Source organism: Primulina huaijiensis, chromosome 1 (genome assembly GCF_012295235.1).
Source record: "Primulina huaijiensis isolate GDHJ02 chromosome 1, ASM1229523v2, whole genome shotgun sequence".
In the NCBI taxonomy this organism is placed as follows: Eukaryota; Viridiplantae; Streptophyta; class Magnoliopsida; order Lamiales; family Gesneriaceae; genus Primulina; species Primulina huaijiensis.
The window spans coordinates 26,197,494-26,213,289 of record NC_133306.1 but is presented as its reverse complement, the minus strand read 5'-3'; the positions used below and the strand labels follow the sequence as shown (position 1 = coordinate 26,213,289).

Genomic DNA, 15,796 nt, shown 5'->3' with positions numbered 1-15,796 from the left:
TATGCTAATGTTACAAAAACAATTAATCTCACAGCTAAATTTACTTGTTATTCCCTTGATTGATTGACAAAATGGGCATATTGTCCATGCTGGGTTTAGGGAAGGACTACGAGGATTATTGATTTCATATACATAAAAAATGTGTCGCTATCGGTCGTTGTATATGGGTATTGAATCGACATAGTCTACGGGTCATTTACATTTACGATACTGCTTTAACAGTAATTTTAAAAAATGACTTTCGTTTGATTTAAAGCACGTATTATTGTATGTAGAAATTATGATTGTTTTAACGAACGAATGTCGTTTATAAATAAATGTGGAGGAAATTTCATAAATATATCTAAATCTTTTCTTGATCTACATTAATCAAGTAACAATGTTAATCAAAATATTCGAACTTGATCGATACCCCAGATGAATTTTATGTAAAAATGATATTTTATTTGAGAACTTTTAATTTAAGGTTTGATATATATATATGTGAATAGACATCGTCGAATTGTTCGATCAATCAATTTAGTTTAATGTCATTTTGATCAACATAAATTTAAAATGAAAAAATCATTTTCGACAATAGATATTGTTTACCAACAGTAAAGTGTGTAGTTTTAATTTTATCGTTATGAGGTCAAATCAGTTGATAAATAATAAATAATAAATAAAAAAAACCGTCTGCTCTCTGAATTCGCTCTTTTAAAATTCAGCTGAACCCGACAAGATTGTGACTTCCCCTAATCCATCACTGTGCATTCCGAAATTCAATTAAATTAAGAAACCATAATAATTATATTTATGTATCTTGTTCGCTTGTACTTGTCTTATAACTATATTTGTGGCGTAAAATTTTTTATTACTTTCATTTCTATATGTAGCCTTGTTCTTTTGAAATTTAAGTCTTGATCATTTATTTATTTATATTAAATCGCACATTAAACAAGAATAAAATGAGAATTTTATCGGTAAAATTTGCTTTTTTCACTAATTTTTTTAATATATATACATATACAAACAAGTGTGAATATATGAGACATGTGAAGTATGAAAAAAGAGTTCATTCAATCCCACAATAATTAGTTATCATCAACATACAAGTTTTAATTACAAAATGTTAACTTCGGTGGGTCTTTGTCTTTTTTATCAAAAATTTGTGTGATAAGGTCTCACGGGTTGTATTTTGTGAGACGGATCTCTTATTTGGGATATCAATGAAAAATTATTACTTTTGATGCTAAGAGTATTATTTTTTATTATGAATATCGGTAGTGTTGACTCGTCTCACATATAAAAATTCGTGAAACCGTTCCACAAGATATATACTCCTTTTTTTTTTTTTTAGCAATTTGGATGTCTCTTACCGAAAGGCGAAAACCAGTTTTCTGTAATCACTTATTAATCATCATTACTTAAGGCTTATTAAAAGTGAAAGCTAAAAGTGCTTACAGTGATCATGTCAAAGGTAAATTTTAAATAAAGCGATGATTCAATCATAGCAAAACTCCAATTGCTTCTAAGTAAACCATTTCATTTCTCAATGTGCGAGCCGTTGCCCATGTGTATTAAATTATAGTCCAATACTATTTAGTTTTATGTAATTCAAATACATGTACATTAGTTTGAACTACAAAAATATTTAAGTTATATAATTATGATTAACTATAATTTAATTGAATCTTGTGAATTATATCATTCTTATCAATTATAAATTGGTAAAATTATTGGAAAAGCGACAATTGATGCTGCTACTAGACCGACGAAAAATGTGGTTTGGACTATTTTAATTTTTTATTTGTTCCATTATATTAAATTATAATTTTTGGTTAGCCACAAACCCTCTATCCTAATAATAATATTTTTTGTTTTTAAAAAATAATATAGGTAGAAGCCTTTTTCTTTTGGTGGGTTTCTTCTGCTACAAAAAGCTTTATTTGTTTATTATTCCTACGATAGAAAAATTGAATCGATCAAAATTGACACTCGGAATATTTCAAAATTTTGGTTAAATTGTCTAGAGATTTACACATAATCTTTTGTAATATCGACTAGCAAACCCACAGACAAAAGTAAGAAGACATCTTGAGATCACCAATTTTGCTTTATACATCATATTTTTATAGAATTTGAATTAAATTTACCTTAAACAATTTGAGGGATTTGAGATTTAACTATTACTTGAGGTCAATTTATCTAGTATTTGTTGGCTAATCTATAAAATTTAAACAACAAAATTAACGAGATTTGAATAATATGTTTATTTATCAACTTTTTGTGGTTAGCATAGTATTACTCTCTCCAACAATTAAATGAAGAACATAACTAGATATAAATATAGATATTTAACTTAAAATATTCTACAATACATGGGAAAATAAAAAATAGGTTTTACGATTTAAATTTTAATTTAATTTCTTTATAGACGTGGGATTTCCTTCTCAGTTCTCTCTTTAACGAAGAACATGTATTCTCAAAGCCAAATTTACTTAGGACCCTCGAATACTACGCCATAATTAAAAATATCACGTGGATTTTAGTTTAATAATATGGAAAGAAAAAGGTGTTAGCTTGATTAAGACCCAAGTTTTTTTCAATAATATGTTCCATTCCTACCATACAAAACAGTAAATTGAGATGCCTTTTTTACATTGATAATTTTGATTATGATAATTAATTACTTTGCGTAAACCTTTTGCCATTGCTATAATAATAAACAATTTAGGAATCTTGAATGTACTTATTTAACATATGATTTTAAAAAATAAACATTTAAAGTAGCTTAATAAATGCGTGCGTACGCAACATGTAAGCATAAAATTTTTTGTATTCTTGTTTGTTTTTAGTGAACTTAAATATTAATTAAAAAAATTAGTACAAAGTATGTAATTATTCATTAATAACTCAAAATCATAGAAATTAAGTTATATATACATTTTTATGTTTGATCTATTGGAAAAAAAAATCGTGTTGAAATACTGATACTCAATGAAAAATTAGGGTCCGATTCCAGTAAGTGACACTAATCCAGACGTAGGCTTCAAATTTTCCCTGAGCCTGAAATCAATAAGAAAAATGTTAGAAGGGGGCCGGGAGGGTATCCCGACGTAGCTCCTCCGAAGCTCAAGTCAGAGAATGAGGATATAAGTGGAGAGAAGCTAATGGTGCTGCTGAAAAATAATATAATGAATGAATGAATCGTACGCTCAAACCTGATATTTATAGGAGAATACCTAGTAGAATACATGAGTCTGTCGTGGGCCCTCCATCTGTTTTAGGGATGAGACGGGAGTTTGGGCTTGATCTTAATGGTTCCATCTTGGGATATCAAATACAATTAATAAAGCTAATTAAAACTACGAGTAAGCAGAAAGTAATTAGTCATTATTTTGATAGGATCAAATTAACCCTGCCTATGCTCATTTTGAGGCGAAATATCGCCAGGCGTAAGGCTCGCATCATACGTAGAAATAAATCATATGTAATGTTTATTTGTGGAAAAAATATTTTAATGAAATGATAAATCAATTTAATTTAGAAAGATAAATTCATTATTTTTCTTATCAAAATTACATGCGATTTTTTATATTTATAAACGAAATATAGTAATATAAAAAGTAACATGCAGGTTTCAAGTAATGAGATGCAATGTACGCGGTGGAGTGCATAACGTGTGTGGCTTGAAACATTTGTGTCCCCTACCACTTTTTGTATGTATATATATAAAAAAATTTAGAAAATATTTTTAAAAATAAATAAATTTAAAATTTCCCATTAAATTTAAAAAAAATTAAAATTTATCCTCCAATAATGTGACGAGATAAACATTTTGTGGATTTTTTTTAATGGTTTCCTTACTTTTGTGTATGTCGCTTTTTAATCTATTTAAGATCAACAAAGCGGCGATATTTGGTTATATTGAATAATTAATTTAATAGAAGACATTATCCTGACGCATACTAAAAGTTTAAATAATTAATCGACACATTTTTGTCGTCGAACTATAAATTCGTGAACAACCGACCCACTATGGTGACATTTTCCGTTTTTTATTTGGACCGAATTCATTATGAACCATGCTTTATTTATTTACCCTAAGAAAAATAAAAAGAATCGCTTATATTGGACTGACAATACATTAATATAACGATCAATCAATGTACAAGCATTTAATACGAAGGAAGGAATGTGGATTTAATTAAATTACACCATAAATTAGCTAATTACAAATTATATTAATCTTTTTTTTAAAAAATAGATGTCCAACAAGATGGACTTTTGCGTATGATACTCCAATAAGTGAATAGTTAGAGCATCTCGGACATTGGGGAATCAGACCATTGAAATGTCGCCGACTGTCTTCCACGACTGAGACTCAAATTCTCGAGGAAATATGAAGCTCTGGTAAATTTCTCGACAATATTGTATCTACTAAACATTTATTGTGAGTTCCATAAATAAGACATCTCAAAACTAGTAGATCTAAAATGGAACAAACGTTAGTGCGAGGGATGGCCAATTGTTCTTTTGTTGCTCAAGAAATAAAGAGTTGACCAACCCCATCCAGGTACAAAACTGAGCCAGATTCACAGTTTCTGGACTATTATTGGATGTTATATGGATACTAATTTTCTAAATTAAACAATTTTTTCACACCTAATATTTTAAATAAGATTTAAGATATCTTTCTTAACAACTTTTATCTAAGTTTTTAATAACTTATCCATCCTTCTACTTGTTCCATTAACCTATCAATCTAAGATTTGTCAAATTTGGGACCATGTTTGGTCTCCTTTTAATTTTACCAAATCATGTTAGAAGTCTATTTCGAATCTTATCCTCTGTGGGGCTATATCTAAATAGCTTACAATAATTTCATTCCTAATTATAGCAATGCGCATTTTGCCACACATCTATCTTAATAAACGCATCTCTACGGTCATCTCATCCATATGTAGTCCTATAGTTGTCCAGTACTTAGAGCTGTAAATCATAGCTTGTCGAACATTAGTCATGTAACGTTTTCTTTTCGATCTCACACACATTTTTCTATCACATAAGTCTCTCAATGTCATTCATTCACCATTTCATCAACTCCGCTTTAATCATATGGTTTATATCATATATAATGTCATCGGTATTTTATAAAATAGATCCTAAATAACAAAAAACTTCACACTCTAGGATTTCTCATCCATAATCTCCATCTTTTTATAGAAACTGTTTATTATCCCAATATCACTAGCTAAGGCAAGATCTAGAAAAGAAACTCGTGTTATTTTGAACCATAAAGTCTTGACCTTTATAGACCCTCTCATACCCAACTATATTCTTATCTACATTTCCATTTAAATATCCGCCTAAGATCTTTTCTTCACAAGGATTCTACTAACTACATCTCTTAGAGTGTCCCAAAAATATTTCTTAGTCTCAGAATCTAATTCCATTTATGGTGTATATGCTCTAATGATATGACCGATATTTGGTTAAGGCTAAAATTATACTCATAATCATATCTCCAAACCTCATAATTGCAACAACTGCATTCCTAAAAGCTTTATCAGCACTATCCCCCTCAATTTCTAGTTTTATCTGTTCTTGAATAGAAAAGTTTGAAACATTCTCCTAATTCTTTAACCTTGTTTCCCATCCAATTTGTCTCTTGAAGACAAGTTAGGTTTACCTTTATTTTTTGCATTATATCCAATAACTCTATTGTTCATATGTTCTAAGAGGATAATCTAATATTCCTAATCTTAGTATGAACTAGCTTCTTTACTCGTCTTCGTACAGTAATGTGCGAGGACCCTTGTCTATTTATCATCGCAACCGGGCACCGCTGCAACGGGCGAAGCTCATTTGACACTACACGCATAGGTGAAACTCATCCCTTAAAGCGGGCGACTACCTAATGTTCTATGTGAAGATGTGTAACATAATAGGTGGTTTGCTGTCACGTACCTAACACCAACAACGATATTTTTTTTACGGTGCTATACTATCACCAACTTAACACCAACACTCCTCTTTTATTCGGGCTTGTGAGGGCCTTCTCAACATGTTCATGGATACATATATAAATAAATCATAGTGGGAAAATAGAGTAAAAAAATATATTAAACTATGGTTTAATTGGTCACACGCCGAAAACCAAAGCCAAAGAAGATATTAAATTTGGTGGCAGCAGACAACATATTTACGCACCCTTTCTCACCCGTTTCGCCTTGTTTCCAGATCGTGCACACGTGCAACTCTCTCCCACTAATCAACTGCCAAATATTAATTAATTAAATAAACTTCAATTACATACTTATTTTACAGGCAAGTACTGTGGTTAATGTTTTTAATCTTTTTTCTTTTTAAAAAATATTTTCATAATCATATATAACTTTAGTCGTGAATATACATATATAATATTAAACTTTCTCCAACGGAATTAAGTTCTTTCTTACACCGTGTTACATTATACGGTACAAAAGAGAAAAGAGACGGACAAGAATAAACTAACTAGAATTTTAAATTCATGACTCTGTAAAATAATATACAATGAAAACTAAGTTTTAAATATCCAGGGTTATAAGTTAATTATAAAACAACTATTTTATTCTTATTAAATAACGTGAAAAACACAATTAAATTACTCTCATATATAAAATTTTCCAATAAAATGCAATATCTCTAAAAAAAAAATTTAATGATATTGATCGTGTCATATCGTTTACTACTCATTTAAATAAGGGAGAGTTGGTATTCAGTACCAATTTGACCAAATTCTTTCCTTCTACTCCCTACTTCATATANTTATAAATTTAAATGAAATTAGTTACTCGAAGTATTTTAAATTCAAATATATTACATTAATAAAATAGAAACAGTAATATTCATTATTACATTTACTTAATGACCACTTATTTTTAGAATATATATAATTATTTCAATGATCAAATAATAAACAAGGGAAAGTTGGTGAAAAATCCCCAATCAAAATATTTCTTTGGGTTCAATCTCTGCCCACAAAATTGTGATACTATGTCATACAAAATGTGGTACACTTCATGTGGAAATATGGTACTAAAAAAGTACTCAGAGATTGAACACAAAAAAAATCGACGATTGAGTACTGAACGTCAATTTCTCGAATAAACAAATCATGCACGACATCCCACGCCATATCAATATATTTATTTGTACTTATACATAGCTGTGATCTTGATATTGCCAGCTTTTTGGATACCAAATATCTCTATATTAAATCCCGTGTGCCCATAAAATAAATGAATCTAGACAACACGTATAGAGATACACACATATATATATAGAAGTAATTACTTTGTAAAACAATTTCATCCATATTTATTAATGATATATGTCAATTTTGTCCATATTTATAATAAAATTCATATTTTTTGATCGGCATTCGATAGCAGCTTTTGTTATTTTTTCCAACATATATATATATATATAGAAGTAAGTATTTTGTAAAACAATTTCATCCATATTTATTGATGATATATGTCAATTTTATCAATATTTACAATAAAATTCATATTTTTTGATCGGCAAATATATTTGCCATAGCAGCTTTTGTTATTTTTTCCAAATATATATATATATATATAGACACACACACTCACATAACTAAAATAAAAAGATCATTAAATGAAATCAAGAGGGAATAAAATGAAAATAGCATGAATGGAGTAGTCTTTTAACTAATATTTTTTTTAAAAAAAAGTTAGAATTGGAAAACGGTGATGGACACAATTAATAAATTTTTAAAAAAGGCTTCCAAAAAATTTTCAATTTTTGTTTTAATTCTAGAGAAGTTTCCTTATTTTTTTATTTGATGTATCATACAGATAAAACACAAACTCTTTTAGGGATATTTTGGAATCTAATCTCCAAATAATAATTTTCAAACTTTTACGAACTTTATCGAGATAAAAAAAGGTAAAAATTGTTTTCGCCAATATATTTTGAACGGAAATAATTAATTTTAAGTCCCAATTAATTAATTAGATTTCCTTCGAACACCAACTTGATTACTACGTTGATTTTTATTTCTTCATTGTACGGATAAAATTTATTTCTTGTGGTCGATTCATTAAAATTTTGCGTCTCACATACGTACGTGTGGAATCTCTGTCAATCTGACCTACCATGCCCAACCTATCATATCGTACCAGCATCAAAAATATTTTTTGGAAAATAAAAACAAATTGTACGTCCCTGATATTTGTGTAACATTAATCAGGTTAGACATATAGCAAATGTTAAAACGGATTAATTAATTAATTAATTCATTTTTTTAGAATACAAAAATCATAATGTTTCACACTAAAAAGATACAATGTAATTGTTCGTATTATTGACGAGACTTGAACGTGGACACGAGAAATACTTATCTCAAAAAAATAAAATACAAAAAAAAAAGAAACAAAACTAAATCTACTTAAATAAATTAAGAAAACTACCCGCAATCAGTGAAACTCAAACCTGAAACCAACAAGTCTCCAAACATCAATCTTAACAACCAATTGGCCCAAGGCCTCATCGGCGGATTAGATAATTCATATATTAGAAAAATATATATATAATTCTTGAAAAATAATATTAAATTTGATTAATAAGGACAAGGTGATATCTGGTTGATGAGATTATTAATGTACATTTCTCTAATTGCTGTGAATTAATGCACATAGCACTGAATCGCCCAGCTATCTATAAAGTCCCACTCTTAATGGCCCATTTAATAATTTCTCTCCGTGATTGCGAGTGCTCACTCTTATTAATGGCGGATGGTTTCCCAATTTTATTACAATTAGTTTACAAATTTTACCATAATAATAATTACACTTTCTTTTTGTTTTCTCAAAAGTAGATGTTTTCTTGTCATTTCAAAAATGTGAAACCCTCGAGAAAATTTAACTTCGCTGAATTTCATGTATGAAATATTATATATATAGACACACACACTTGGAAACCATGCGGGAACGGCGGATCCTGATTCCTCTGCACGGATTCACGAGTGCATCACAATTATTGTAGATTCGTCGCCCTATAAATCAAATGTATTTTATTTTTTTAGCAGCTAATTTATAAATATTTATTATAATTCTTGTGTGTATATCAAATATGTGAAAGTCATGTCCATCCATGTTGGCTGGAAAATTTGATCCAAAAGAGGGGAGAAGATATGAATCGTCAAGCTTCAATCGGGAGTGGTTGCAAGGATAGCACTAGTTTAGCGGTCTGTTGTAATCTTGTTTGTTATACGAATTACAGTTTAAAAAACGTTTAAAACTTAGAATTGGATTTCAATGCACTTTTATAAACAAATCATGACTCGCTTGTTGGATCAATTTTATTTATATGTGTTTATATATGAATAATTATGCGTTTTGAGTTGTCTATTAAATTAAGTCCAAAATAAAGTGATCGACTAAGGTTTCGGGTTATTGAGCTTTAATGTATCTGGTAGATTGTGGGCCTTTAATGTGTAGAGACATAAATGTAATTTCTATTTTTATAATGGGATAAAACAGAAATATCAGAAGATAATGATAAACATTATCTATATATATGGGTCATGGTCCTCAGATCACGCTCTATCGCATTACCTATTATCTTCCTCGTTAAGAAACTAGTTCAAAAGAGAAAACTAAAGGATTCTATCAAGGATGGAAGATCAAGACACGTTCTAAAGAATTTAGAATTATAGCTTGAGGCACATTTCTGCTTAAATTTTCATTCAAATTCTTAAAGATTTAGAATGATAGATTCTATGATTTATGGATTTCCTCCAACATCGATATCATTCCCTTTTGTATAAATGGTAGAGAATGTTGTTGGTGTGAAGGAGTGAGTTTGTAAGTTTAAAGTTAGCACATGAATCATGCCTTGGAATTCCCTTCTTGCTTAAATCGCTCCTTTAATATATACATACATATATATTATACAATATTGAGTAATGGATTATACCAAGGGTGAAATGAGGGGGTTGGAAATTAATATTACACATTCGTGTTGACTCTTGACCCCCTACAACTCTACGTTTGTGTAAAGGATTTCTTTTTTAAAAATCGCTGCGATAAATTGATTGCATGTATCGATGCAAGAAACGTACACGGACTGTTTGTTACTATATATTTAATACCTACCTTTAAGATGATATATATATATATACATACACACACACACACACACGAACGACGCAGATATGATGTGTCTGAAAAAAAAAATGACTATCATATATGTGAATCATGATCATGTTATCCAATAAATCCGATAACATGATTCAATGTAGAAAATAAATATATATTTTATTTTTTGTTATTTGATTCTGCCCATATAATTGCAAATCCAAAAAGGGAAATGTAAAGGGATGTAATTAATTAACACGAGTCAATTTTATAACACGGTCTCACGAGTCAATTTTATGAGACATATATCTTATTTGAGTTACTTATGAAAAAATATTATTTTTATATCAAAAAATAAAGTGAAACATGATTAACAAAACTATAATTTTATCTCGAGAGATATCACTTACACTTAAAAATTCGTTAATCATATTTATATATAAAGTGAATTATGGTTAACAAAACTGAAGTATAGATTATGTTAGTCTTTTATCTATAAAACTTTATAGTTTTTAAATTATAATTAAGCTTCTTCTTTATGGGAAAATCTTGCTTCCCCCACCGTGTATCCATAGAGGGGGCCCCTACCAAGGTTTGATCGACTAAACATAAAAAAAAAATTAAAGGGGAATTAAAAAATAATAATTTTCATCATGATTAGATTTTTGTAATTTATATAGTTAAATTAGTTGTTTGAATATTGATATGGCTTCTTTTTTCATTTTTAGTTAATTTCACTAGAATGCTAATATGAAGAAAAATATATCAGTAATATCCGATATATATTATGACGAGAAAAACACTAAAAATAAAATCTGATTTTGATCAATGATTATCAAAATTCAATCTAGACCAACTTACCAAACCAATTTCCCATTCTTTTTTTTTCCGAAGCAATTTTCTCATTAAAAAAAACTATATTATTCTGTTTATAATATTTTGTTACTATTTTAAAATTACACGATGCATGAAAAAGAAATATTGGATTTATTCAGTATTGTTTACCGACACCCATCTCGAGGGGAGCCCCCATCATATATATTATTGTACTTGCAGCAATTGAAAAATGTGGTTGCGCCACCGTGCGAGGGGCGGTGGTAGGGGCTACAAATAATGCAGATAACCAGTTGCTGACTCCAAAGGCCGTATTAGGGAATTATATTACAACGAAACTTCCTGCTTCACCGACACTTCTTTTGGACCTAGAATTATATATATTACGTAGGACCGAACGTTTTCTTGTTTGATAAAAGTTATTCTTGCGGATAATAATTATCTTTCTTGGAAGAACATCGAACTGTATTGTTTGAGTTGCTGTGTTATTTAAAATATTTAAATTGCACTGTTACCACCGACTATAGCTTTTGATAAAACGACAAAAACTCAATCTTAAAATTGGTATCTAAGATAAAGTCACAAGTTTGATTCTCATTGACTGCAAGGAGTATGATTATTGGGAGTGAGAATGTTGAGTGCAATAAGAAAGATCGAACCATGGTGCTTGAGCCGATGTGCACTTTAAAAGATTTGAGTTTCACTGTTACCATCAGGTAAATTTTTTGGTAAAACTGCAAATCTTTTAAGCCATATAACAGTTCAAGCACCACGTTTTGATTGTTATACTCAACAGAGGCAATTATTGCACACAACATAATATATTGCATACATTGTATTTTTGTTTTGTTTTTTAAAATTCCAAAAATTAAGTTCAATTGTGGACACATTTTTTATAAAGTATTTTCTGATCGTACTTTTCTGTCTTTAAATCCTAAAATTAATTTAAAGTGTATAAATTTAGTAATAATATGTCTATGTAATATTATTTTTCTTTTTCATTTTTTTTTGTGGGGGTGGGGGATTATTTTATGTATTAAATTGATAAAATATGTTCTATGAATCACTAGTCAAATCTAGGTAATGGTTAGAATTCGACGATTTTGGAAAACTTTTTGATTAAATTATAATTGAAAATATAATTATATCTTTTCTTTCGTTTTATAAACATGTATTTAAAATTACCTTCGAGGGACGATTAAATAATCTGCATCAGCCCATTGAGAGCCCACTACTTCATACAACCTTTGTACGCTAAGCCCGTTAAATAGATTGGGCCTACAGTAGTGAAAAAAAAAAAAAAGAAGCAATAATGTTTCTCTGTAGACTTCAGAACATATATGATACCTGTAGGGTTATTCAGTCAACGCATTTTATTTCAAATTTGGTTTATCACGTTTGGGCAGTCATAAATCAGTCAGTCAAATAATATTCAGGTACCTTTTATCAGCATGATGGCCTATAAATATAATGAACACAATAGCAAACATGTTTCAACCTATGGTATATCGAAACTTCACTTACGGATATATTACACAGTACGACGCGAACACCCGACGGCCCGATACGCTCCTCTTAATGCCCCAGGTGTTGCCAGGCATAGTAAGAAGCGAGTCGAAAATAGTGCAATGTCCGGTGCCTAACAAGTTGCCGGGCATAGCAAGAATTGATCGAGTCAAAAATAATGTTTGGTTGGCAGTGATAAGGGTTGATGTATTTTGAACAAATAAATGCATATCAAGACTTTTGAGGGTTTTTAATGTTTGGATCATAAGATATATATGGAGTTCAGATTTTTGAAAGAACTTTACCCAAATTGTAACACCTTAAGGCGAGGAGCAAAATCATTTAAAATAAAATAACATGACAGAACCTATCAAACAATCTATTACCCATACAACAACAAAGAATGGACACCGGACACCATACAGAAACTTACATATGATCACAACACTTGACCTCTTAGGATAATAAGAAGTAGTAGTTTCGCATTTGACTTGCTTTCTTGATGTCATCAATTGTATAGAGATAATCCAACCTCGGGCAAATCTTCATCTAGCAATCGACCGAGAATGAGAGGAGTCGTCTTTATTTCCCCAGCTATCTTTCACCCCACATGCTTGGATCGGGCGTTCAATGACTTCCACTCCCCCCACTTCTATTTTCAAAACCGAACAGTACTTCCCGAATGTTTGTACGCTAACATATAGTCGGAAGTCCACAGCAAATAAGAACCTTCTTTCTAACTTGTTCATTTCAGTCGTGCTCACGCCTCCCACACGAGCATAGTATGCATTATTGAAGAATCTGAAAGTTGATTAGAATATGTCATATTACAAATTTAAACATGTGCTTACATAGTTTTAGTGCACTTGATCCAAACACAAACTTGTAGATTCAATCATGAATGCATAAAATAATAACTCATAACATAAAATCATAGGAACGACTGTTTGCCGATATCAATAATTGGCAGTGATGATGCATAAGAAGATGCATACAAATAGATTTTTTAACATGAAAAAACGAAGCCACATGAAAATATTTGCTTTTGAATAACTTACGCGTCATCCATAAATTTTGCCGCCACCATTATACTGGTTATTAAAAGTCGGTGGATATTGAGGGAAGTTATGCGTGAATTTGTCCGTTGAATAAATCTATCCACATATATATGAGCAATAACAAAGCAGGAAGGACTGCAGCAGGAGTACTTAAAAATCCGATCAATATATTGTTGAATGCTTAGAGAAGGGGCTCTTAGACCGTGAAAGATGGTTATAACATCTTTAACCTGAGTGGTTTCAAGTATTCTTTCATTTTTCTGGATGGATCTCTCCAAGAACATTGAAAGAAGTGATAAAACTCGGGGATTTCCTCGATTGTCCTTGTTCGAGTCCTTAAGCCCTAATATTGCATCATCATCTGAGAAAACAGTCTCTGTTTCAAAAACCAAAGCTCCCATTTCCTGGAACTAGTTCGTGTACACGCTGAAGAAAAGAGAAACCAATCAGCGTCTGCCAGCACCAGATTTGCAAAATTAATGAACAGTCTCACAGATAGATTAGATAACCAAATTAAATCAAAAAATTAATAAGGGACATGGGTTGAATACAATTTTAGATCTGCCAGGGAATAACTTAAGTGGAAAGAATAGAATGGGTATACGGCTCAGTGAATGACCATATTGAATAGATTCTTATTTAATACTTACGAAACAAGTTAAACTCCAGAAGATAGTCAAGAATGATTTGTGCCATATGCATATCATGAACAAAATCGAGATTTGATAACTATGCAATAATTTTGAGGTTACTAAGCTCCAGAAATTGAATAATTGTAGACAACTACACGGTTTGGGCCAAACCACGAGTGGTAACACAATCAACACCGCATTTGAGGGATAAAAGCTCCGCCCGAAAGATATCAGCTGCTGTCAATTGTTCCATCAATAGCTTAGCTTACATTGGCCAGAGTTAATTCAGATAGAGGAACGACCATGGCCCTTGCCTGACTCGTACTTTTTCATGAAAACGTAAGTTCTGTGCCACGAAACATACCAAGTCGCTTTCTACTCCTAAAAGTTCATAGGTCCGACATTAAAACAAGAATGTTACTCCTTAAATCAACTGATAGCCATAGGCGTAATCAAGCTCTAAATCTCACAGATGTTCACACTGAAAAGAAAAATTTGCATGAACAAGAAACTAACATAAGTACAAAAAGATGCAAATTAGTAGATCCAACACACAGTAAGAAGCTTTTCCCGTACAACTAACTTACAAGGCCATAAATAATCATTTCACATAAAATTAGAGAAAGAAACAATGAAGCACAAATAAAAGCACAATCTTTTCTCATCTCAATCCTCTTTTTTACCAAACAAGAAAGGGCCTCCAAGAAAACAGAAATCTATTAAAAGCTTCAGGCAAAATCGCCCATTTCTCAAGACCTACAAAGAGGCCTAGAGAATCAGTAAACACATAAAACTAAAGGGAAAAGAAAACAGTAAAGAAAAAAACAAAAGAAGTAAAGAACAATCTTTTCTCATCTCCTTCCTCTTTTACACGACAAGAAAATGCCTCCGAAAAACCAGAAATTTAATTAAAAGCTTTAGACAAAATTTCCCAATTCAAGTAGACCTACAAAAATCAGCAAAATCCGCTTTTCCTCCATGAAAATAATAAACCCAACTCAACCAAATAACCCAGTAAGAGAAAAAAACAAAATGATTTCCAAAAAGATTGAAGAAAATGCAGGAGAGCTCACACGAACCTCTTACAAGATCTGCAACTTCAATCTTCGATTTCGGTATTCAACATCAGAAAATTTTTCTGACGCAGATTCTCAATGTTCTTGAATGATTTACACCTTAAAGCATCCACCTTTGTACCACTTTATCCACTGGTCTGGAAGGTAGATTCGTTCAATGAACAAGTAATAAATTGCGTATAGTTGTGTGTATACATTTTTGAGGAACAGATCCAGCTTTATTCAAGTATAAAACACTTCACATGGAAGCTCTAAGACACAGAATAATAATAAAAAAATTATAAAGAATAAACTACATGACAGGAAAAGAATTATGGGTGATTTTGTCGGCGGTCTAATTAGTTCCATTGCGGTGCGGCGTGGCCGTGGGTCCCGGATGTATTTTCTTCACGTTAAAAAATATAGTTTTTCTCTTTTATTTTCTTTTGTTTGTGACACAGAATTAAAAAAAAAAAAGAGATTCTCTGTATTCGAGTTATATTTATTCTATTTTATTAAAATTGATAACATGATAATAATCATTTTAGAAAAATATCAAATTTTTCTTCCAATTTTAC

General features: G+C 30.6%; 1 protein-coding gene across 6 annotated transcripts; it reads right to left on the bottom strand.

The window, feature by feature from the left end:
• Positions 1-12,546: 12,546 nt before the first annotated feature.
• Positions 12,547-15,555, bottom strand: LOC140989847 (cyclin-P3-1). Of its 6 annotated transcripts, none has more exons than XM_073459342.1 (4): positions 15,243-15,555; positions 14,433-14,544; positions 13,532-13,957; positions 12,548-13,274 (listed from the first exon to the last, which is right to left on the bottom strand). In XM_073459342.1, the coding sequence occupies exons 3-4, from the start codon at positions 13,930-13,932 to the stop codon at positions 13,019-13,021; spliced, it is 657 nt and encodes a 218-aa protein (XP_073315443.1). In that variant the 5' UTR covers positions 13,933-13,957; positions 14,433-14,544; positions 15,243-15,555; the 3' UTR covers positions 12,548-13,018. The 6 variants fall into 6 exon arrangements, with proteins under 6 accessions (XP_073315451.1, XP_073315443.1, XP_073315414.1 ...); XM_073459313.1 differs by having other exon boundaries at positions 14,335-14,544; positions 15,243-15,554; XM_073459350.1 differs by lacking the exon at positions 14,433-14,544 and having other exon boundaries at positions 12,547-13,274; positions 13,532-13,984.
• Between the last annotated feature and the right edge of the window lie 241 nt (positions 15,556-15,796).